Raw genomic sequence first — 19440 nt, 5'->3', positions numbered from 1 at the left:
TAAGGAGTTAATAGCCAAAATACATAAAGAACTTAGAACTCAACACCAAAAAAAATGAGTAGTCCAATTAAAAAATGGACAGAAACCTGAACAGATATTTTCCCAAAGAATACATACAGATGGCCAACAGATGCATGAAGATACTCAACATCATGAAGGAAATACAAGTCAACACCCCAATGAGGCACCACTTTACACCTGTCAGAATGACTGGTATCAAAAGACAAGGAACAAGTGTTGGTGAGAATGTGGAGAAAAAGGAATCTTTGTGCACTATTGGTGGGAATGCAAGCTGGTGCATCCATTGTGGAAAACAGTATAGAGCTTCCTGAAAATATTAAAAATAGAAATACCATATAATCCAGTAATTTACTCAAAGGATACAAAAATATGAATTCAGAAAGGTATATGCACCATTGTGTTTATTGCCGCATTGTTTACAATAGCAAGTTATGAAAGAAGCCTAAGTGTCCATCGATAAATGAATGGATAAAAAAGATACGGTATATATACATAATGGAAGTTTACTCAGCTATAAAAAAAAAACATAAGATCTTGCCATTTGTAACAACATGGATAGACCTAGAGGGTATTATGCTAGGTGAAATAAGTCAGACAGAGAAAGACAAAGACCATATGATTTCACTTACATGTGGAATCTAAAAAACAACAAATAAAAACAGAAGAAGAATCATAAACACAGGAGATAAGCTGGTGGTTGTCAGAGCGGAGAAAATTGGGGGTGGGTGAAATGGGTGAAGAAGATTAAGAGGTACAAACTTCCAGTTATAAATAAATTATAAATAAATCATGGGGATAAAAAGTACAGCATATGGGTATAGTCAATAATATTGTAGTAACATTGTATGGTGACAGACGATGACTACACTAATCATGGTAAGCATAGCTTAAGGTATAGAATTATCAAATCACTATGTTGTCCTCCTGAAATTAATATAACATTGTATATAAACTACACTTTAATTTTTAAAAAATAAGTGAATAGAGATATTGAATAACTTTATTAAGTCAAATATGGATGTTAAAAACTTAGTTTACAAAAAAAAAATAAAATGTGTAACTTCCAGTCTAGTAATGGAGACTAAAGAAATCTTGATCCAATGATAGGCAGGAAAGGTGGGAACTTATTCCAGAAAAAAAGGTATGTCAAAGAGAAATAAGAATAAAGCATAAAATAATTTTCATCTTTATATGTAATTAAATTATAAAATGTTTCATCCATTCTAAGCTGCACATGCATTCATGTTTTAACATCTCTGAAATCAGAACGTGTATTTCAACTGATGGTGTTTTAAAATTACTGTTGGCCAGGCAGAAACTGTAACATGGATGTCAACGACTATGTATACATGAACATCAAAGTGCCAGCACCAAAACTTGCACTGGTGTCAGTTCCTCAGAAGAAAAACCTGAAAAAAATAGTAGAGCAGTATTTTAAGTGTTAAGAACCAAACAGTTGTGGGGAGAGAGTGATGAGAAGGTGATGAATCAAACAGGTTTAACAACATTCCCAAAGCTAGATTCAAAAAGAGGTTTATTCTATATAATTGCCAAGTCAGTAGAAGAGCCCATTCTATTCTATTTTAGTTCTTTTGAGAAATGCTGCTTTTGATAGCACAGAGGGTGATAGGGCCAGGCAAACACAAATTTTGGTGCCCCTAAGTCAAAAACTAACTGAGAAGAGTTAGACTCTGAATGTGATGGCTTTTAGAAATACTTTATTCATTTATTTCCCTTATATTTATACATAAGATCAACATATTATTTTTAAATATCTATAACTAACTATAAAAGAGCTCTGAATAAGGTTCAAATAAACATTGTGTCACTGTTTAATTCTTATATTTTTTTGTTTCTTAAGAATAACTTAAACGATGTTGCATCTTACAATCACAGCTTAGATTTGATGAAATTTAATATAATAGTAATCATAACAAATGTAAAGAAAACTAAATTTCCTAGATAAGATACAGAGACTTCCAGATCGTATTTTGAAAATGCAGTTATATTTTGTTAATAAGAGACTCATTTTAAACATAATGACATAGAAAAACTGAAAGAAAAAAAAGAAAGTAAAAGCAAGGGGGGGTGTTAAATCTCTGAAAAATACTAGCAATAGCAACAGCAAAGCCGCATCTAAACATATAACCATCAGCAAAATTGACTTTAAGGGGGTCGAATGATTAAGAATAAAGAGAGTTATTACTCAGTAATGAAAGGAGCAATCCACCAGGAAATCTAAGAATTTTGAATCTTTATGCACCCAGCAACACAGCCTAAAAATGGATTTACTGGGAAGAACCTAGAAATTCACAATTTCAATAGGATATTTTAACTTAAATTTTTCAATTTTCATTTCTAGAACCCTGCACACAACAGGGAAAATCATACACCTTCCCCCCACACATAGAACATTTACAAAACTCGACATTAGACAGAGCCATAACTCATAAAAAAAAATCTACATCATACAGAATACGTTCTCTAACCAAAACATGATAAAAATTAGAATTAAAAAACACTTCTAAATAATTCTTGATTTAAAAGAGTAATTATAATAAAAGTTAGATTCAACAAAACTAAATACAAAGTCCTTTAAAAAGACTAAAAAAAATGAACAAACTTCCGACAAGATTATTTAAGAAAATTATTCAAATGGTACAAATTAGGACTAATGGGGAAACAAAGCCATAGACACAACAGTGTTTACACAAAAATTTAAACAAAGTGGTACTGAAATTCTTGGAAGAAAATAGATGTAAAAAACCAGGATAGTTTTGAAAAGCAAGATCAGTATGTCCTCACCTACTAGAAACTAAAGCTTATAAAACCGCAGTAATTAAAATATGTGTTAGTGCAGAGGTAAAAAATAGATTAGTGTAACTGGATAGAACTTAGTAACAAACTTAGGTACATATAAGTGTACAGGTATACACTAGAGGTGACCTTACAAATGAAGAAAATTAATGGACCATTGAGTAACTATATTCTTTTCAACGTTTATTTATTTTTGGGACAGAGAGAGACAGAGCATGAACGGGGGAGGGGCAGAGAGAGAGGGAGACACAGAATCAGAAACAGGCTCCAGGCTCTGAGCCATCAGCCCAGAGCCCGTCGGGGGGCTCGAACTCACGGACCGCGAGATCATGACCTGGCTGAAATCGGACGCTTAACCGACTGCGCCACCCAGGCGCCCCAAGTAACTATATTCTTAACTGGCAATGCATAAGCAAAGAAATAAAATTAGATACCTACTTCACATGAATCACAAAAATAAATTCCATATGGGTTAAAACCTAAATATGACAAGAAAAGCCTCAAAACTTTTAGAAAAAAAAATATAGCATAAATAACTTTACATGTTAGGGGAGGATTTCTTAAACAAGACCAAAAAAATAAAAAAAGAGAAGACTGATATATTTGAGTAGATTAAAATTTTTAAGACTCTGTATTACCAAAGATATAATAAGAAAACAAAAATATAAGCCACAGACTCAAGAGAAAACATCTTCAAAGCATAAAGGATGAATATCCAAGACATTTTTAGGACTTCACCAAATCAAGATAAATAAAGAAATGGCAAAACAATGCAGGAGGAAAGAATGGACAAAGAATAAGAAGTAATTTGTAGAAAAGGTAATGCAAATGGTCAAAAAATATATACCATTAGCAAAGAGAAACACAGATTTAAAAAATGAGTTTCCTTTGTAAAATTAGACCGATAGTGTGATCTCCCCAGTGTTGGTGAAACTGTGGGAAATTGGAAACTCCGGTTTAGTCTATTTGAAATTAAACAAAGTCAGCTGTCAGCTCAGGAGATGGGGAAACTTGATTTCTTTCAGTCAGTGTGGTAGTCCCATTTCTTTTACCAATGATTGGTTTAGGAATGGGGGTCCGGCCCAATACAGCCATGTAGTATTCCAGATTTGGGGGAAAGGTGTCTTCCTAAGAAAGGGAAAAGAAATAGCCCCATTGTTGTTTGTTTGTTTGTTTATTTGTTGTACCTCATGGGATATTGTCTCTAGACATGAAGCCCACAACTGCTATAGCCATCTTGTGACCCTGAGGTCACCACTGTCAACACCCTCAGGGAAGCAGGACAGAGAAGACAGAAAGAACCTGATTCTTTGATGATATTTTGAAAACCTGTATCAACCAGCCTGGAAATCTACCCTACTTCTATACTTCTTGTTATGTGAGAAAATAAATTTTCATCTTGCATGAGCCAGTTTGAGTAAGCAGTTACTAATAGCCAAAACATCCTAAACGATAAAAAAAAAAAGTCGGGGCGCCTGGGTGGCGTAGCCGGTTAAGCGTCCGACTTCAGCCAGGTCACGATCTCGCGGTCTGGGAGTTCGAGCCCCGCGTCAGGCTCTGGGCTGATGGCTCAGAGCCTGTAGCCTGTTTCCGATTCTGTGTCTCCCTCTCTCTCTGCCCCTCCCCCGTTCATGCTCTGTCTCTCTCTGTCGCAAAAAATAAATAAACGTTGAAAAAAAAAAATTAAAAAAAAAAAGTCAAGCCCAAAGCCTCACACATCAAAGGCATGCGATAAATGGCAGTATAACATTATTATTCTACTCCAACCTTGTCCATCCAGTCTTCCTTCACTATCCTCCAATACACTACCAATGTAACACAGATCAAACTACTTCCATCCTTATTCTGGTCACTCCTATTCTTAAGTGAAGTGACTATTCCCTATAGTAACTATTTGCAGAGAATCCAAACTTCGTTGCCTAAGTACAGTTTTCATTGCTCACCTGGAGGATTTAGGAACAAGGCTCACATTCATCACTCTGCAATTATGAATTATAGGTTAGGGTTCACTCTTAGTTTTACCTACATTTTTTACTCTAATAAAAAAAAATCGGGATGTATAATTTCAATGGATTACCTTCCAGCAGAAACCTTGATATTTTATTACCACAAGGTAACCAAACTCCAATAGAATCCTAATGGAAAATGAATCTTTTCAGATTTTTGACAGATAAAACATAAGGTGAATTGTTTTGTTCTATTTATTTTAAGACTGGAGGATAAGACCAAAGACATACAAAATGAAGAGATGATGCCACGGGAGATGTGAAGATAGACATATTTTTTGAAATAGGAATTCAGAGACCACATGGATCCCATTGGAAAACATAATGATTTAACAATCAACTGGGTAATAGGCTAACAAGTAAAATGAGAATCCTTCCTTATAAGCTCCCAGAAGTGGCAGAACATGATAAAGAAAATACATCTGAAGAGCGATTTTTCCCCCAAGAGTGACAGTAGTTTACTGAGGCACAGAGTTACAAAAGGGAGTGGGAGCAAATAGGTAACATGAAAAGCCACCTAGGTGTATCTGGTTTACCTTGGGTGAGACAGGGGAATCTCCTGGTAGAAAACCCTGTTCTAACAAGTCCAGTAATCACATTCTACTAAAAGGTTTGTAGGCAAGATTGCATAAGCAAGGAACCCCTTGACCTAGCAGCTACAGAAGAAAGGCAATTGCCAAGATCAATACAAAAACATTGCTCAGTCATTATGCCACAAAGATTTTCCTAAGAAGCATGAATGTTGTAATAGGAATAATATACAGAAAGTGAAATTGAATAAGACACAAAATGCTAGAGGAGAGATAAAGTACAATCTTTCATGGGTCATAATTCTCTAGACATGGGTTTGTTTGGGGGCACTGGTTGCAGGCAGTTGGACATAACTACAGAAACACCCATATGGTTCCCCTGGATTCTACGTTCTCTGCAGCTTCTTGCAAGCTTTTCATTACTTGGAGCCATGTGGTTCTGGAAACCACACAGGTGAGAAATAAATTTTCATCTCTGGCAGTCCTTAACAGTCATGCTTCCCAGCTGTTTAGTAAGGTGTTCCTTCAAGTAATTGCCCTGCAGGGAGTTTGTGGTGAGACAGGGACATGAGCAAACACTACAAACCACCCAGCTCGTTCTGCCAGACAGCCATTCTCCAACCTGGCCTGGCCAAGAGGCCCTAAAGGCAACTGGATTTCTGAAAGCAGAAATATACTATCCTTTTAAGCAAAACACATTGCTCTAGTGAAACAAATAACTGGAATCTCATTAACAGATCCCACCTGCATACAGTTGTGGGGAAAGGAGGAGAACAGACTTCAGTTTTGCTGGTAATTGACAAAGAGCACGAGAATCTTCTTCAAAGACTGCTAGGTTATACAGTGTCTGACCTTGGACAATAGGAGCTAGGCCCAAAGAAATACCAGCTTCTTATGTGTGGTGTAACAGGCTGTGGGGTTCCAGCAGAGACCCATGGTTACCTACATAAGGCTGTCCCCCTACCCTTCTTCCTAGGTGGAAAAGCCCTGATTTTGTTCAAATGATCCCTCCTCAGCTAGGCAGGGCTCACTGTTGTGACCTGTCACCCAATTCTGTTCCAGGAAAGGCTGGAGACACAGACAATATTCCTCTTTCTACCTCTGGATATTGGTGTGTGAAGATATGAACTGTAACCAGTGATCTGCAACCACTTTGGAACCATGAGGGAAACTAACCAACATACTGAGGCTAACACAGAAAGAAATAGAAAGAACCCCGTCTCTAGGGCATCATGGTTTCACAGTATTAACCAACTTTGCAGCCATCCCACCCCCAGATCCCAGGTAATATGAGATAATGTGTCCTCTAGGTCACTTTGAGCTAGCATCTCGTTATTGGAAGCTGAAAACATACACTGAACTCTGTCTATCCAAATGTAACTTGCCAAAGGTGCAAATTATATTAACTGATTAAATGCAAATAAAAATGTTTCTGTTAAAGGAATGTTCTTGCTGTTACATGAGCAAATGTAACAAATGCAAAGGCAATTATCTTGGAGATTTGTAAATGCTGTCACATGCTTAGAACATTAGGCCTCTCCTCAAATTAGCAAACTCAGTGATCATTCTCTAAAACCTCTGCAAAGGCCTTTCCCAGCTCTTTCCAGCACATTCAGTTGTTCCCTAATATTATTTCCATGTAGTTTGTAAATATTTCGATGAAATGGCTTTGTAGTTGTATATCTGTAGCTGTCCCATGTGAGTTTCCTATAAAAGAAATAATATCTGTGATGGTTAATGTTATGTGTTAACTTGACTAGATCACAGGGTACCCCAATATTTGGCTAACTATTATTTCTAGGTGTGTCTGCTTGAGGGCCTTTCTGGAAGAGATTAACATTTGAATCAGTGGATCCTAAAGCACACTGCCCTTCTCAGTGTGAGTGGGCATTGTCCATCCACTGAGGGCATGGATAGACCAAAAGTTAAAGGAAGGGAGAATTGGCCCCTTTCTGCCTGTTTGATCTGACACATCAGTCTTCTCCTGCCCTGAGACTGGGAATGACACCATCAGCCCCCTTTGTCCTCAGGCCTTCAGAGTGGGACTGAACTACACACCTGGCCTTCCTGAACCTCCAGCTTGCAGATCCAGATGTGACACTTCTCACCCTTCAAAATCGCATGAACCAATTCCTCAGAATAAATCATATATATCCCATTGGTTCTGTTTCTCTGGAGAACTCAGACTAATACAATGTCTCATCTATCTTTATAGCTTCAACATTTAACATAGGACCCAGCACTTGTTTGGTGTGGCAGTTCTAAAATATGGCCGTTCTAAAATATGTGTTTGACGTTCCTTCCATCTGAGCTGGCTTTTACAGCTTCAACCAGCGGAGTACAGCAGAGGGATGCTGCATAAATTTGCTGCTAAATCATGAAAGAAAGAAAGAAAGAAAGAAAGAAAGAAAGAAAGAAAGAAAGAAAGAAAGAAAGAAAGTTAGTTCATGCCATTTTCACCTGCTTCTCTTGAGATGCTCACTCTGGGGAATGCCCCACCCTGTAAGGGGTCCAAGGAGTCTAACTACTCTGATGTTGCCACACTGGAAGGTACACGCAAAGGTGTTCTAGTTGAGAGCATCAACTGGTAGCTGATTGAGTCAGCCACCTTGGTCATTTAACCCTGTCAAGTCCTCAGATGACTGTTGTCCTACAAGGGAAATCCCAAGCAAGGTCTGCAAGCCCCTCCTAAGTTCCTGACCGTTAAAATTGTGAGCACACACACACACACACAAAAGGTTATTTTAAACCACCAAGATTTGGGGTCAGTGCTACACATCAATAATAACCAAAACAATCGGTACTAAATATTTATAGAATTTATGAAGGAGAGGTAAAAAAGATCTTCCTCCCAATAAAAAAAAATTTAAGTATAACAGGATAACTTCATCTTGCGGCTGTAATTTCGTGGTCATAGATACATTTCCTATCACTCTAGCATTAAGAGAAAACTCTTATGAAGCTCAATTCATTTAAGTCCAGACGTTGTGCTTGGTGCCTTTTAGCTTGTAGCATATCTAACTCTCACAACCAATGGGGGACTCATGTGTGTCATTCCATACTTTAACCATGAAGAAGTGAAGCTCAGAGAGGCTGTAGGCTACCTGTCCCCATGGGTACCTACCCCCAGGTTTCTGCTTCTAATGCCAGTTCTGTGGCCCTGCAGTAACAAGCTTCCTTCCTCCTTTCCTCCCTCTCACCACATTCAAAACTGCAGATTCTCAATCAGAAGGATAGTTCTGGAGCACTGGGAGACAGAATCATACCAAAGGTAAGGACAGTAAGTCAATCTGTAAATCGACTAACATGCTTTGACAGCATAGTGTTATACATGGGATAGAATCTCTGTGGGGAGAAAGAGATAACTAAGACATGATTCTTGCTCTCTGGTAATTTTCATCCATGTAAGGAAAAAAGACAAAATATGGAAAGTAAAGAACAGCCCAGGGGCACCTAGGTAAATGTCCAACTCTTGATCTCTGCTCAGGTCTTGATCTCATGGTTCATGAAATTGAGCCCCACATCCAGCTCTGCGCTGACAACGTGGAGCCTCCTTGGGATTCTCTCTCTCTCCCTCTCTCTCTGCCCCTCCCCTGCTTGCACGGTCTTTCTCTCTCTCTCAAAACAAATAAATAAAACATTTTTAAAAAGAACAGCCAAAAATAATGCATAATAAATGCTAAACCTGGGGTTGTTTCAAGATAATTTTTTCTCAGTATAAAATTCAGACCATTATAAAAAAAGAAAATAAAGATTACTCTTAATTAATCCAATTCAACCACAACTATAAGTAATATTTTTGTGAACTCCTTCCAGTTTTTTTTTCTACACATACATAATAGTATAACTAGGCTCATACCATATAGTTCTATATCCTGCTTTATTTCACTTGATAGTATATTTTGAACACATTCTGGACTAGGACTTTTCAAACTAAACTCTATAGAATTGTTTTGGGAAAGCACACCAGGAGTTCATATTAATGTGATATGATATGATTTCAGTAAATTTCACATACTAATTGCACCCTTTTTTCTTATTTTGTCTCTATAAATTAATATACTATGAATTAAACTTACTAAAAACTATAAGGTTAATCATTTAGAAGTACATTTGCTTCTGAGGAGGCATGCAAGACTCACACCAGACAAAAAAGCAAGTGTTGTCACCTCTTGAATAAAATTACATGTAGGGACACCTGGGTGGCTCAGTCGATTAAGCATCTGACTCGTGGTTTTGGCTCAAGGTTCTTGGAGATGGAGTCCCATGGGCTCTGTGCTGACAGTGCAGAGCCTGCTTGGGAGTCTCTCTCCCTGCCCCTCCCCAACTCATGCACATGCCCTTTCTCTCTCTCTCAAAATAAATAAATACACTTAAAAAAATTACTGCCTGTTGGGGCACCTGGGTGGCTCAGTCGGTTAAGCATCTGACTCTTGATTTTGGCTCAGGTCATGATCTCACAGTTCGTGACATCGAGTCCCACACTGGGCTTTGCCCTAGGTGTGGAGCCTGCTTAATAGTCTCTCTCTGCCCCTCCCCCACTCTGTCTCTCTCTTTCAAAAAAAAAAAAATTATGTATGTTTACCTGAACCTGGTCAAAGATAAACAAAATAGAAAGAAATGCCATTGTCATCATCACCATTTCCATGCCCTTAGTGCCCATATAGTTATTATTGTATTACTCATGTAAGTTTTATTATGGTTTCAGACCATAATTTTATTTTTTTAAATTTTTATTTATTTCATTTTGAGGGAGAGAGAGAGAGAGAGAGAATGTGAGCAGAGGGAGTAGCAGGGAGAGAGGAAGAGAGAGAATCCCAAGCAGGTTCCCCACTGTCATCACAGAGCCTGAACAGGGGCTCAATCTCTCCAACCAAGAGATCATGACCTGAGCCAAAACCAAGAATCTGATGTTTAACTAGCTGACTCACCCAGGCACCCCCATCACTTAAAATGGATCATTGTTACCAGAAGTAAACTCTTGCCTTTTGAGAGAGACAGTGACAGAGTACAAGTGGGGGAGGGGCAGAGAGAAAGGGAGACACAGAATTCAAAACAGGCTCCAGGCTCTGAGCTGTCAGCACCAAGCCCAATGCGGGCTTGAACTCATGAGCTTGAAATCATGACCTGAGCCGAAGTTGGACGTTTAACTGACTGAGCCACCCAGATGCCCCCAAAATTTTTTAGTATAAAGATTCTTCCACTTCCATGAGCCCTTCAGAGAGAGGATTCAATACAGTTTCTCTGTATTGTCTATATTTGTCTATTTTTTAAAGTCATATCATATAACTTAAAAGAAAGAAACAATGTAATATTCCAGAATTGTGTCATTGTTTTTAATGAAGTCTCCAAAAGGGAAGGGAGGGGCCTAACAAAAAGGAACTAAGCAGTTATGGTACCCTGTTTATACACATTATGAGTGAAACAAGTAGTAAACTGTTGGACATTTATTTCACACCAACAGTACAGAGAATTGTATTGTGTGAATTTCAAAAGGAAAAAAAAATGTAGATATCAAGGTTTTCTAGGGTCTAGATCACACTTAATTCATAGCCCTGAACAAAATACTCTGGAAGATGAGGCATGTTGGCAAAATGAGACTCCTTGAAAGTTCATTTCAACTAGCAATGTGTGCCTGACTGTTGCTTATCTCTCAACAGCCATTCTCACTTCCTTGATTTCCTTACTCCTAGAGCCCTGCCACCAGCCACCCCCCAGATCCTCACTTTCACAGCCTCCCTTTCAGCTAAGAGTGGTATGGCAGGTTCCAACAGTAGGACCTAAGGGGATGATCTTCAAGGAAAGGTTTTCTTTTCTAATGGAACAGCTGCAAAGGGGGAGTTTCTGCCACTCTTCCTGCCTCTGCTGTGGTCCCATGAAATGTGAGGACTTGACAATGGGAGGCCCCAGGGAACCAAAGGGGAAGCCAAGAGCTAGAAGCCTATCTGCAGGCCTAACATGGAGTCACAATGGTGGAACTCCCTGCTTCCAGATTTATTGACATATGATAGTAATTAAGTGTCCTTCTTAACTAATCCAGTTTTACTTACTGGTCAACTGCACCTGAAAGTTCCCAAACTAAAGCACAACGCATCCTATGGCATGAAGAGTTTTGGTATCTGGCCAATATTCCAGTGTGGATGAAGAAAAATCATAATTATTGATTTCTAAAACATATTCCAGAAGAATTATAAAATGAAATAATGACAGTATAATTGCCATTTTCTAAAATGGCAGCTACATGTAAAGTGAGAATCTGACTCCTGGCCAGTCATTTGTGTTTGGCTCCATTATCTCCATCCATTCACAACTGGGCCTTCTTACAGCAGACACAGCAGAGCACTTCCTTCTGACGGGATCCTTTTCCTAGTTGTAGAGAAAACACAAGAGGGTGATCTTTAATAGAGGTTAATGTTAATATGGAAGAATATAAAAATAATCTCACCCATTTTAATTCTAATAGAAACTGAAGGAGGACCAGTTGACCTCTACCTTCTCTTCCATCTATGTAGTGGGTGATTCAAAACATAATTTTTTGAAAGATTTTAAAACACCAAGAAACCCCAATATTACCCTATCAAGTTGTATATTCTCTAATAATATAGTACTTGGTTGTTTCCCTGAAAGAAAATAAGCTTTTAGGAGAAACAATTGTTGTTTTATATAATGCCTGAGGATTTTCATTAGTTACTAAAGGGTTCTCCACTTAATCTTGAATGAATCATTTTATTGACATTGATACATGGGGCCACTCTGGCATCAAGATTTTTATGTTGGATTTTTAAACTATAATCCACTGAAACATAATTTCCCCAAAGTTTCTAAATTCAAGACATACACTATATTGATAGTCTCCTATCTAATTTGGTATCCAATGTTTTATGAAATATTCCCTCCTCTGAGTTAGCTTCCTGCCTCAACTGTATATATTATTATGCTTGTAGGCTATTCAGTAACAAGACATCTGTTCAGAAATCCCTCTAGAAAGTTTCCTACATTATTTATGTCACTGCTAAAACTATTTCCCCTCCCTTAAAAAACAGCTGCTTTACATACAAGAGGAAAAAAGATCATTATTTAGCCAGCAATGTTGATAAATGATTCTGGTGTCTTTTAGCTGTCATTGCTTTTTATACACTAATTAGCTTCATAAGTCTCTTCTGCTCTCAAAGATTGTTAAGTAGCCATTTAGTAGTAATTTTAAATGCTACTCTTATATTCTCTCAATTAAAAGTAAATTTTAATGATTTTTAGGTAAATGGTTTCAATCTCACAAATCAGTAAGATCTCCCAAATAGCTTGTACTATGATTTTTGAGAGCTCTGAACTTTTGTCTGCTTATTTTCTCCTGCAAGCTTAATATACTTACCAAAAATTTCCACATTCCACATCATCAGAGCTTTCATCTTGTCTCAAAAGAAAAAAGAAAAAAGTTGAAATGCCGATTAAAAGCCAAAACCAACTATTTTCAGCCTCAATTTTCAAATGTCAGTTTGTTTTTACCTAATTCTAGTAAATTTATATAGTGTAATTCTAAACTTTGCTATTTGACGGTTTCCCTACTGAAGAAAAGCAGTAGAACTTTTCACCACCTGTGTTGCTTTTGGAGACAAGCCCCTCCCCATCCGTGGTCTGGGCAACCTCGTGCCAGGCAGGTCCTCACAGAGGGGACTGCCTTCTCTCTGCTCTCAGGGCTCCTGCGATTACCTGTTGTTGCTCTGCAGCTGACTGTCCTGGGGAATGGCCCAGGATGAACAAGGTACTAACCAAAGAGGTGACTTTCTACATTCAGCACACCATAAAAGGGAATTCCAAATAGGAGGAAAGGGGAAAGGAATCCATAAAAAAGACCAAGTAAAGGTCAAGTCTTTGCATTTTTGAATAGAAATCATTTTCTGCTGAATTAGCTACTACAGTATTTCTCAAGCCTTTGAATTTGATTCCTACCGAGTATAGTTTTTCCAAAACAAAAGTGGGAAGGAAGTGTTGTTTTTCAGAATAAGGAGGTTTAACTAGATTTCAATTAAAAGAAAAAAGAAAAAGATATACAGCCTGATAGATATGCCTAGATTTTTTGGCCAAAATACAGAATTTGCCAAAACCCAAGGGTGGGTGAGGGCAGGAGGCCGAGGTAGTTCTGCCTGTTTAGAATGTGGTGCATAATGAGGTTGCTGAACTAAGCTAGAGAAAACAGGAGGAAGACACAGATTCCATTAGCTCAAGCAATATACAAATGCTGCTAATTAATTATTTTTGTTTCATGACAAGAGTTGTTTTTAAACAGACAACTACCACCACCATACCCCCTCTCCCCAAAAAACTGAACTGGCCTCAAATGCACCCTTAATTCTTCTCTGTTCCCACACCCTCAACAACCTTGGTTCTCCAGTCCTACTCGTTCCTGCCATGAAACCTGACAAACAGCAAAAATTCTGAAACAGAAAGAGAGAGAGAGGTGAGAGAGAAAATGCGGGGAGAGAATGGGAGACAGAGAGAGAGAGACCGTATTTTGCCACCCTCCTGGCTAACTGAAATGCTTGTTCCCGAGATTACAGTAATTACAGCCACAGCATGAGTTCCATACAAGCGCTAAATGAAACAGCACATCAATTAAAAAATAAACACTCCATTCTAGGAGAAAGACAACCCCCTGGGACGTCCTAACAAGCGTAAATGAACCTGCCAGGCCGCCGGCCCTTCAGGCCTCCGCCTCCCCTCCCTGTCTTAAGGTAGTTGCGGAGCTGGCGGGGGCAAGTGCTCATTGGCGGTGTCCCAAGTGGCTGCTAAAAGCAGCTCAGGTCCCCTCTGCTCCTTGCGGATCGCTGATACGTGTCGGTGCGTCGGCGCCAGGGCTCAGCACCGCCTCCCACGGTAGAAAAGGAGGCTCTGGAAAAAATGTGAACTTTGGATAGACATACATATGTTCCAAAAGTACGAAGCGAAGAGAGGGAAGCCAGCCGCAGTTTCCAGTCCGTCCTATTTATAACTTACTTTTTTTTTTCTTTTTCTTTCTGTCTTTTGCTCTTTCTTTCTCTTCCTCTCCCTTTCTTTCCTTTTTCTTTTCTTTCTGGAAGGGAACTATATCTTCATAAGGAAGAACTTCGTCCCAGATGCTTTACGTATTTTATCCCACCTAATTAGCGGAACCCCCTTTGAAATCTGTACTACTACCCCACTTTTCAGGCAAGAAAACTGAGGCTCCCCTGACCAATCAGCGAAGGCGGGAGAATCCTGGGCCCGCCCTTGTGCCTGGAGCCTCTCCCGCCCCTCGCGTGCTGGCGGCTGTGCTTCCGTACACCTTCTGGGGCGCCCTCGGTCCAGCCCCACTATCCAGAATGAATTGCAGTCTCCCACTCCTCTCACGCTTCCAAGCCTCAAACATCATCATTCTAAAAACCCCAAGAGGAGCACACCTTCCCGGTTCTCCCGCACAGCCCGGCCCCAGTCAAGCTCCAGTGCACTCCAGTGGGGGTGGGTTCCCCACCGACCCAGCTCACAGAGGGGCGCGGGGTCACCCACATCAGGCAGCAACAGTAGGCAGGGACGTGACTTGTTTGAAAGGAGCCTAAAAACGCACGCACAGGCAGAAAACCCCCATCCCAGTACCCAAGTGCAGACTCGGGGAAAAGGAACCAAGAACTCAAACGCACTGAGCGCTGTGGAGACAATCGTGGCAAAACCTCGGTCTCTGCGGTCAAACCCAAGGTTACCAAAACTCTCCATCCGCAGAGGGCTCGCATGGCCGCAGGGACACTCCGGACCGCCTTAAGGAGGGCTGAGACTTGGGAGCGCGTAGACTCCGCCCCCTCTCCCGGCGATTGGCGCGCCCGGATGAGGGCGGAGACCGAGTCCGCGCTGTATAAATATTCATGAGCCGGCCGGGCGGTGCGAGCGGGGCCGGAGCCGGGAAGTTGGGTGAAGGGCGCTGCTCCCGCGGAGGAGGAGGAGGAGGAAGAGGAGGAGGAGGTGGAGGAACAGGAGGCGGTGGCGGAGGCAGTGGTGGCTGGGCGCGGGCCGCGCCGCTCAGGTGTCTATTCCGCCTTCTGGTCTGGATTTGGTTCCGTGTGTCTAGCAAGAAGGGGACTGCCTACACCTCGCCGAATTCCTGGCCGAAGCGCGGAGCGGACTTTTACCGGAGGTGGAGTCTGTCAGTCCCGGCGGCGGACCGACGGACCGACGCCTGGGAGAGAGGGCGGCGGCCTCCGCGGAGGCGGGTCCCGAACTCCGGCGGCAGAGCAGCGCAGCGTTGGGGGGCAAGCATGAGTCCCTGGGGACAGAAAGGGGGCTGCAGGGGCTGACCCTGAGCGGCGAGCGGCCTGGCCCAGCCATCTTGACTGCGCACCGAGGCCCGAAAGGAAACTTGCTGTGCCGCCGCCCTCTGTGCCCGGCAAAGTCACCGCACCGTCCCCGGCGCCGCGTGGAGAAGTGCCCGGGCGCGCCGGAGAGAAAGCGAGCGAGAGAGGGACGATGAGCGGGGGGCTAGCCACTGTGCTGCGAGAGGGCTGAGTTCGACCGACCCGGAGTCATCAGGGCAGACTCTCGGGGACTGTGGTGCACGCCTGCGGCCACCCTCACTGCCGCTGCCCAGGCTTCGGGCCCCGCGGTGCGGACGCGTCCCGAGAAGGGACTAGGTTAACTGCAAGGCACCCCCCACCCCCTCACTCCGCCCGCCTTCCGGGAGAGGCAGCAAGGAGACCAGCAGGGCACCCGCTCTCCCCTTCTCCGGCTCCCTTGCCGAATCCCCCGGCGCCCCTCCGCGCTCCGCCTGGAGGGCGAGGGCGCGGGGCCGAGGCGCGCAGCATGGAGTGGGGTTACCTGTTGGAAGTGACCTCTTTGCTGGCCGCCTTGGCGCTGTTGCAGCGCTCGAGCGGTGCGGCGGCTGCCTCGGCTAAGGAGCTGGCTTGCCAAGAGATCACCGTGCCGCTGTGCAAGGGCATCGGCTACAACTACACGTACATGCCCAACCAGTTCAACCACGACACGCAGGACGAGGCGGGCCTTGAGGTGCACCAGTTCTGGCCGCTAGTAGAGATCCAGTGCTCGCCCGACCTCAAGTTCTTCCTGTGCAGCATGTACACGCCCATCTGCCTGGAGGACTACAAGAAGCCCCTGCCTCCTTGCCGCTCGGTCTGCGAGCGCGCCAAGGCCGGCTGCGCACCCCTCATGCGCCAGTACGGCTTCGCCTGGCCCGACCGCATGCGCTGCGACCGGCTGCCGGAGCAGGGCAACCCCGACACGCTGTGCATGGACTACAACCGCACCGACCTCACCACAGCCGCACCCAATCCGCCGCGCCGCCTGCCGCCGCCGCCCCCGGGTGAGCAGCCGCCCTCCGGCAGTGGCCACGGCCGCCCGCCCGGGGCCAGGCCCCCGTCCCGCGGCAGGGGCGGTGGCGGCGTGGACGCAGCGGCGCCCCCCACGCGCGGCGGCGGCGGCGGCGGCGGCGGCGGCGGGAAGGCGCGGCCCCCTGGCGGCGGCTCCGCTCCCTGCGAGCCGGGCTGCCAGTGCCGCGCGCCCATGGTGAGCGTGTCCAGCGAGCGGCATCCCCTCTACAACCGCGTCAAGACCGGCCAGATTGCCAACTGCGCGCTGCCCTGCCACAACCCCTTCTTCAGCCAGGACGAACGCGCCTTCACCGTCTTCTGGATCGGCCTGTGGTCTGTGCTGTGCTTCGTGTCCACCTTCGCCACCGTCTCCACCTTCCTCATCGACATGGAGCGCTTCAAGTATCCTGAGCGGCCCATTATCTTCCTGTCGGCCTGCTACCTCTTCGTGTCTGTCGGCTACCTGGTACGCCTGGTGGCGGGCCACGAGAAGGTGGCGTGCAGCGGCGGCGCGCCCGGAGCGGGCGGTACGGGAGGCGCAGGCGGCGCGGCGGCGGCAGCGGGCGCGGGCGCGGCGGGCGCGGGCGCGGGTGGCCCTGGCGGGCGCGGCGAGTATGAAGAACTGGGCGCTGTGGAGCAGCACGTGCGCTACGAGACCACGGGCCCGGCGCTGTGCACCGTGGTCTTCTTGCTCGTCTACTTCTTCGGCATGGCCAGCTCCATCTGGTGGGTGATCCTGTCGCTCACGTGGTTCCTGGCGGCGGGCATGAAATGGGGCAATGAGGCCATCGCTGGCTACTCGCAGTACTTCCACCTGGCCGCGTGGCTCGTGCCCAGCGTCAAGTCTATCGCCGTCCTGGCGCTCAGCTCCGTGGACGGCGACCCGGTGGCCGGCATCTGCTACGTGGGCAACCAGAGCCTCGACAACCTGCGCGGCTTCGTGCTAGCGCCGCTCGTCATCTACCTCTTCATCGGCACCATGTTCCTGCTGGCCGGCTTCGTGTCGCTCTTCCGCATCCGCTCAGTCATCAAGCAGCAGGGCGGCCCCACCAAGACGCACAAACTGGAGAAGCTCATGATCCGCCTGGGTCTCTTCACCGTACTCTACACCGTGCCCGCCGCCGTCGTGGTCGCCTGCCTCTTCTATGAGCAGCACAACCGCCCGCGCTGGGAGGCCACGCACAACTGCCCATGTCTGCGGGACCTGCAGCCAGACCAAGCGCGCCGGCCCGACTACGCGGTCTTCATGCTCAAGTACTTCATGTGCCTCGTGGTGGGCATCACCTCGGGCGTGTGGGTCTGGTCCGGCAAGACTCTTGAGTCGTGGCGCGCCCTGTGCACCCGCTGCTGCTGGGCCAGCAAGGGTGCTTCGGGGGGCGCGGGCGCTGGGGCCGCAGGGGGGGGTGGGGTGCCGGGAGGTGGTGGGGGCGTGGGGTCCGGTGGGGGCGGGGTCCCGGGCGGTGGGGCGGGATCCCTCTACAGCGACGTCAGCACCGGCCTGACGTGGCGATCTGGCACGGCCAGCTCCGTGTCTTATCCAAAGCAAATGCCATTGTCCCAGGTCTGAGAGGAGGGGAGGGGGCACCCGGAAGGAATGGGGAGGAGGGCGAGGAAACCTAGTGCAGCGAAGGGACACTCGACGGGCTGAGGTTCCCACCCCTTCACCGTGTTGATTGCTATTAGCATGATAATGAACTCTTAATGGTATCCATTAGCTGGGACTTAAATGACTCGCTTAGAACAAAGTACCTGGCATTGAAGGCTCCCAGACCCAGCCCCCTTTCCTCCATTGATATGCGTGGAGCTCCTCCCGCCAGGCGTTAATCTCTGTTGGCAGCGGAGGGTGGACTCTGCTGCTGCGTTTCAGAACGCAAGGTTTGTAGCCCTCGCTGGTTGCCATTTGCTGAGCTTGAAGCCAGATCTACAGATTTCACCTGAGGGACCTGTTTTTCTCCCTCTACTCTCCTACGTAAATTCTTACTCCTAACATATCCTAGAGGAGGGATGACCGCGACCTAATGGAATTGCACGGTTTGGGTATTCTTAATGACCAGGCAAATGCCTTAAATAAACAAACAAGAAATGTCTTAATTATACACCCCAAGTCAATACGGGTTTCTTACATTAGAGGATGTATTTATATAATTATTTGTTAAATTGTAAAAATGTGTAAAATATGTACATATTCAAAGATATACAGTCTGTACATTTTTTTTGTAAAAAGTTTAGAGGCCACCCCTGTAAGAACAAATATAAGTATTCTATTTTGTCAATAAAATGACTTTTGATAAATGATTTAAACATCGCCCTCTCCCCCTGCCTCTTCTAAGCTGTTACCTTTAAAGTGCTTGCTAAGGACACGCTGGAAAAAATGGACATTTTCTGGTTTCTCATTTTGTACTCTGACCTTAGGCATGGAGAAAATGACCTGTTAAACTCTAGTTCTTAAGTTGTTAGCAAAGTAAATATCACTGTTGAACTGAAATCAAAATTGAGTTTTTGCACCTTCCCCAAAGATGGTGTTTTTCATGAGAGCTCTTTTCTGATCCATGGATAACAACACTCACCTTAGTGTATGTAAGTGGAACTTTTGCAAGGCAATAATTGCACTCAGGCCTTGTTATTTATCTTGTATAATATGACTAAAGGCTTCAAAACCCCGCATTTATTTCTTGGCGTGCCTGATTTTGAAAGCACCTGGGTTTTCAGGGACTGAACACACTGCTGAAGTGCAGACGTTAA

At 44.4% G+C, this 19440-nt stretch overlaps 1 protein-coding gene across 1 annotated transcript; it reads left to right on the top strand.

Annotated features, from left to right (window-relative positions):
- Positions 1–15339: 15339 nt before the first annotated feature.
- FZD8 (frizzled class receptor 8) lies at positions 15340–18993 on the top strand. The gene has a single exon (XM_043561400.1). The coding sequence runs from the start codon at positions 16175–16177 to the stop codon at positions 18263–18265; it is 2091 nt and encodes a 696-aa protein (XP_043417335.1). The 5' UTR covers positions 15340–16174; the 3' UTR covers positions 18266–18993.
- Positions 18994–19440: the final 447 nt, after the last annotated feature.

Source organism: Prionailurus bengalensis, chromosome B4 (genome assembly GCF_016509475.1).
Source record: "Prionailurus bengalensis isolate Pbe53 chromosome B4, Fcat_Pben_1.1_paternal_pri, whole genome shotgun sequence".
In the NCBI taxonomy this organism is placed as follows: Eukaryota; Metazoa; Chordata; class Mammalia; order Carnivora; family Felidae; genus Prionailurus; species Prionailurus bengalensis.
Note: the sequence above shows the minus strand (reverse complement) of the source record. Positions and strands in the feature narration are given on the sequence as shown.

What these genes read in the sequence shown, in the direction of transcription:
- FZD8 (XM_043561400.1), top strand. Translation starts at nt 16,175, where the DNA reads ATGGAGTGGGGTTACCTGTTGGAAGTGACCTCTTTGCTGGCCGCCTTG.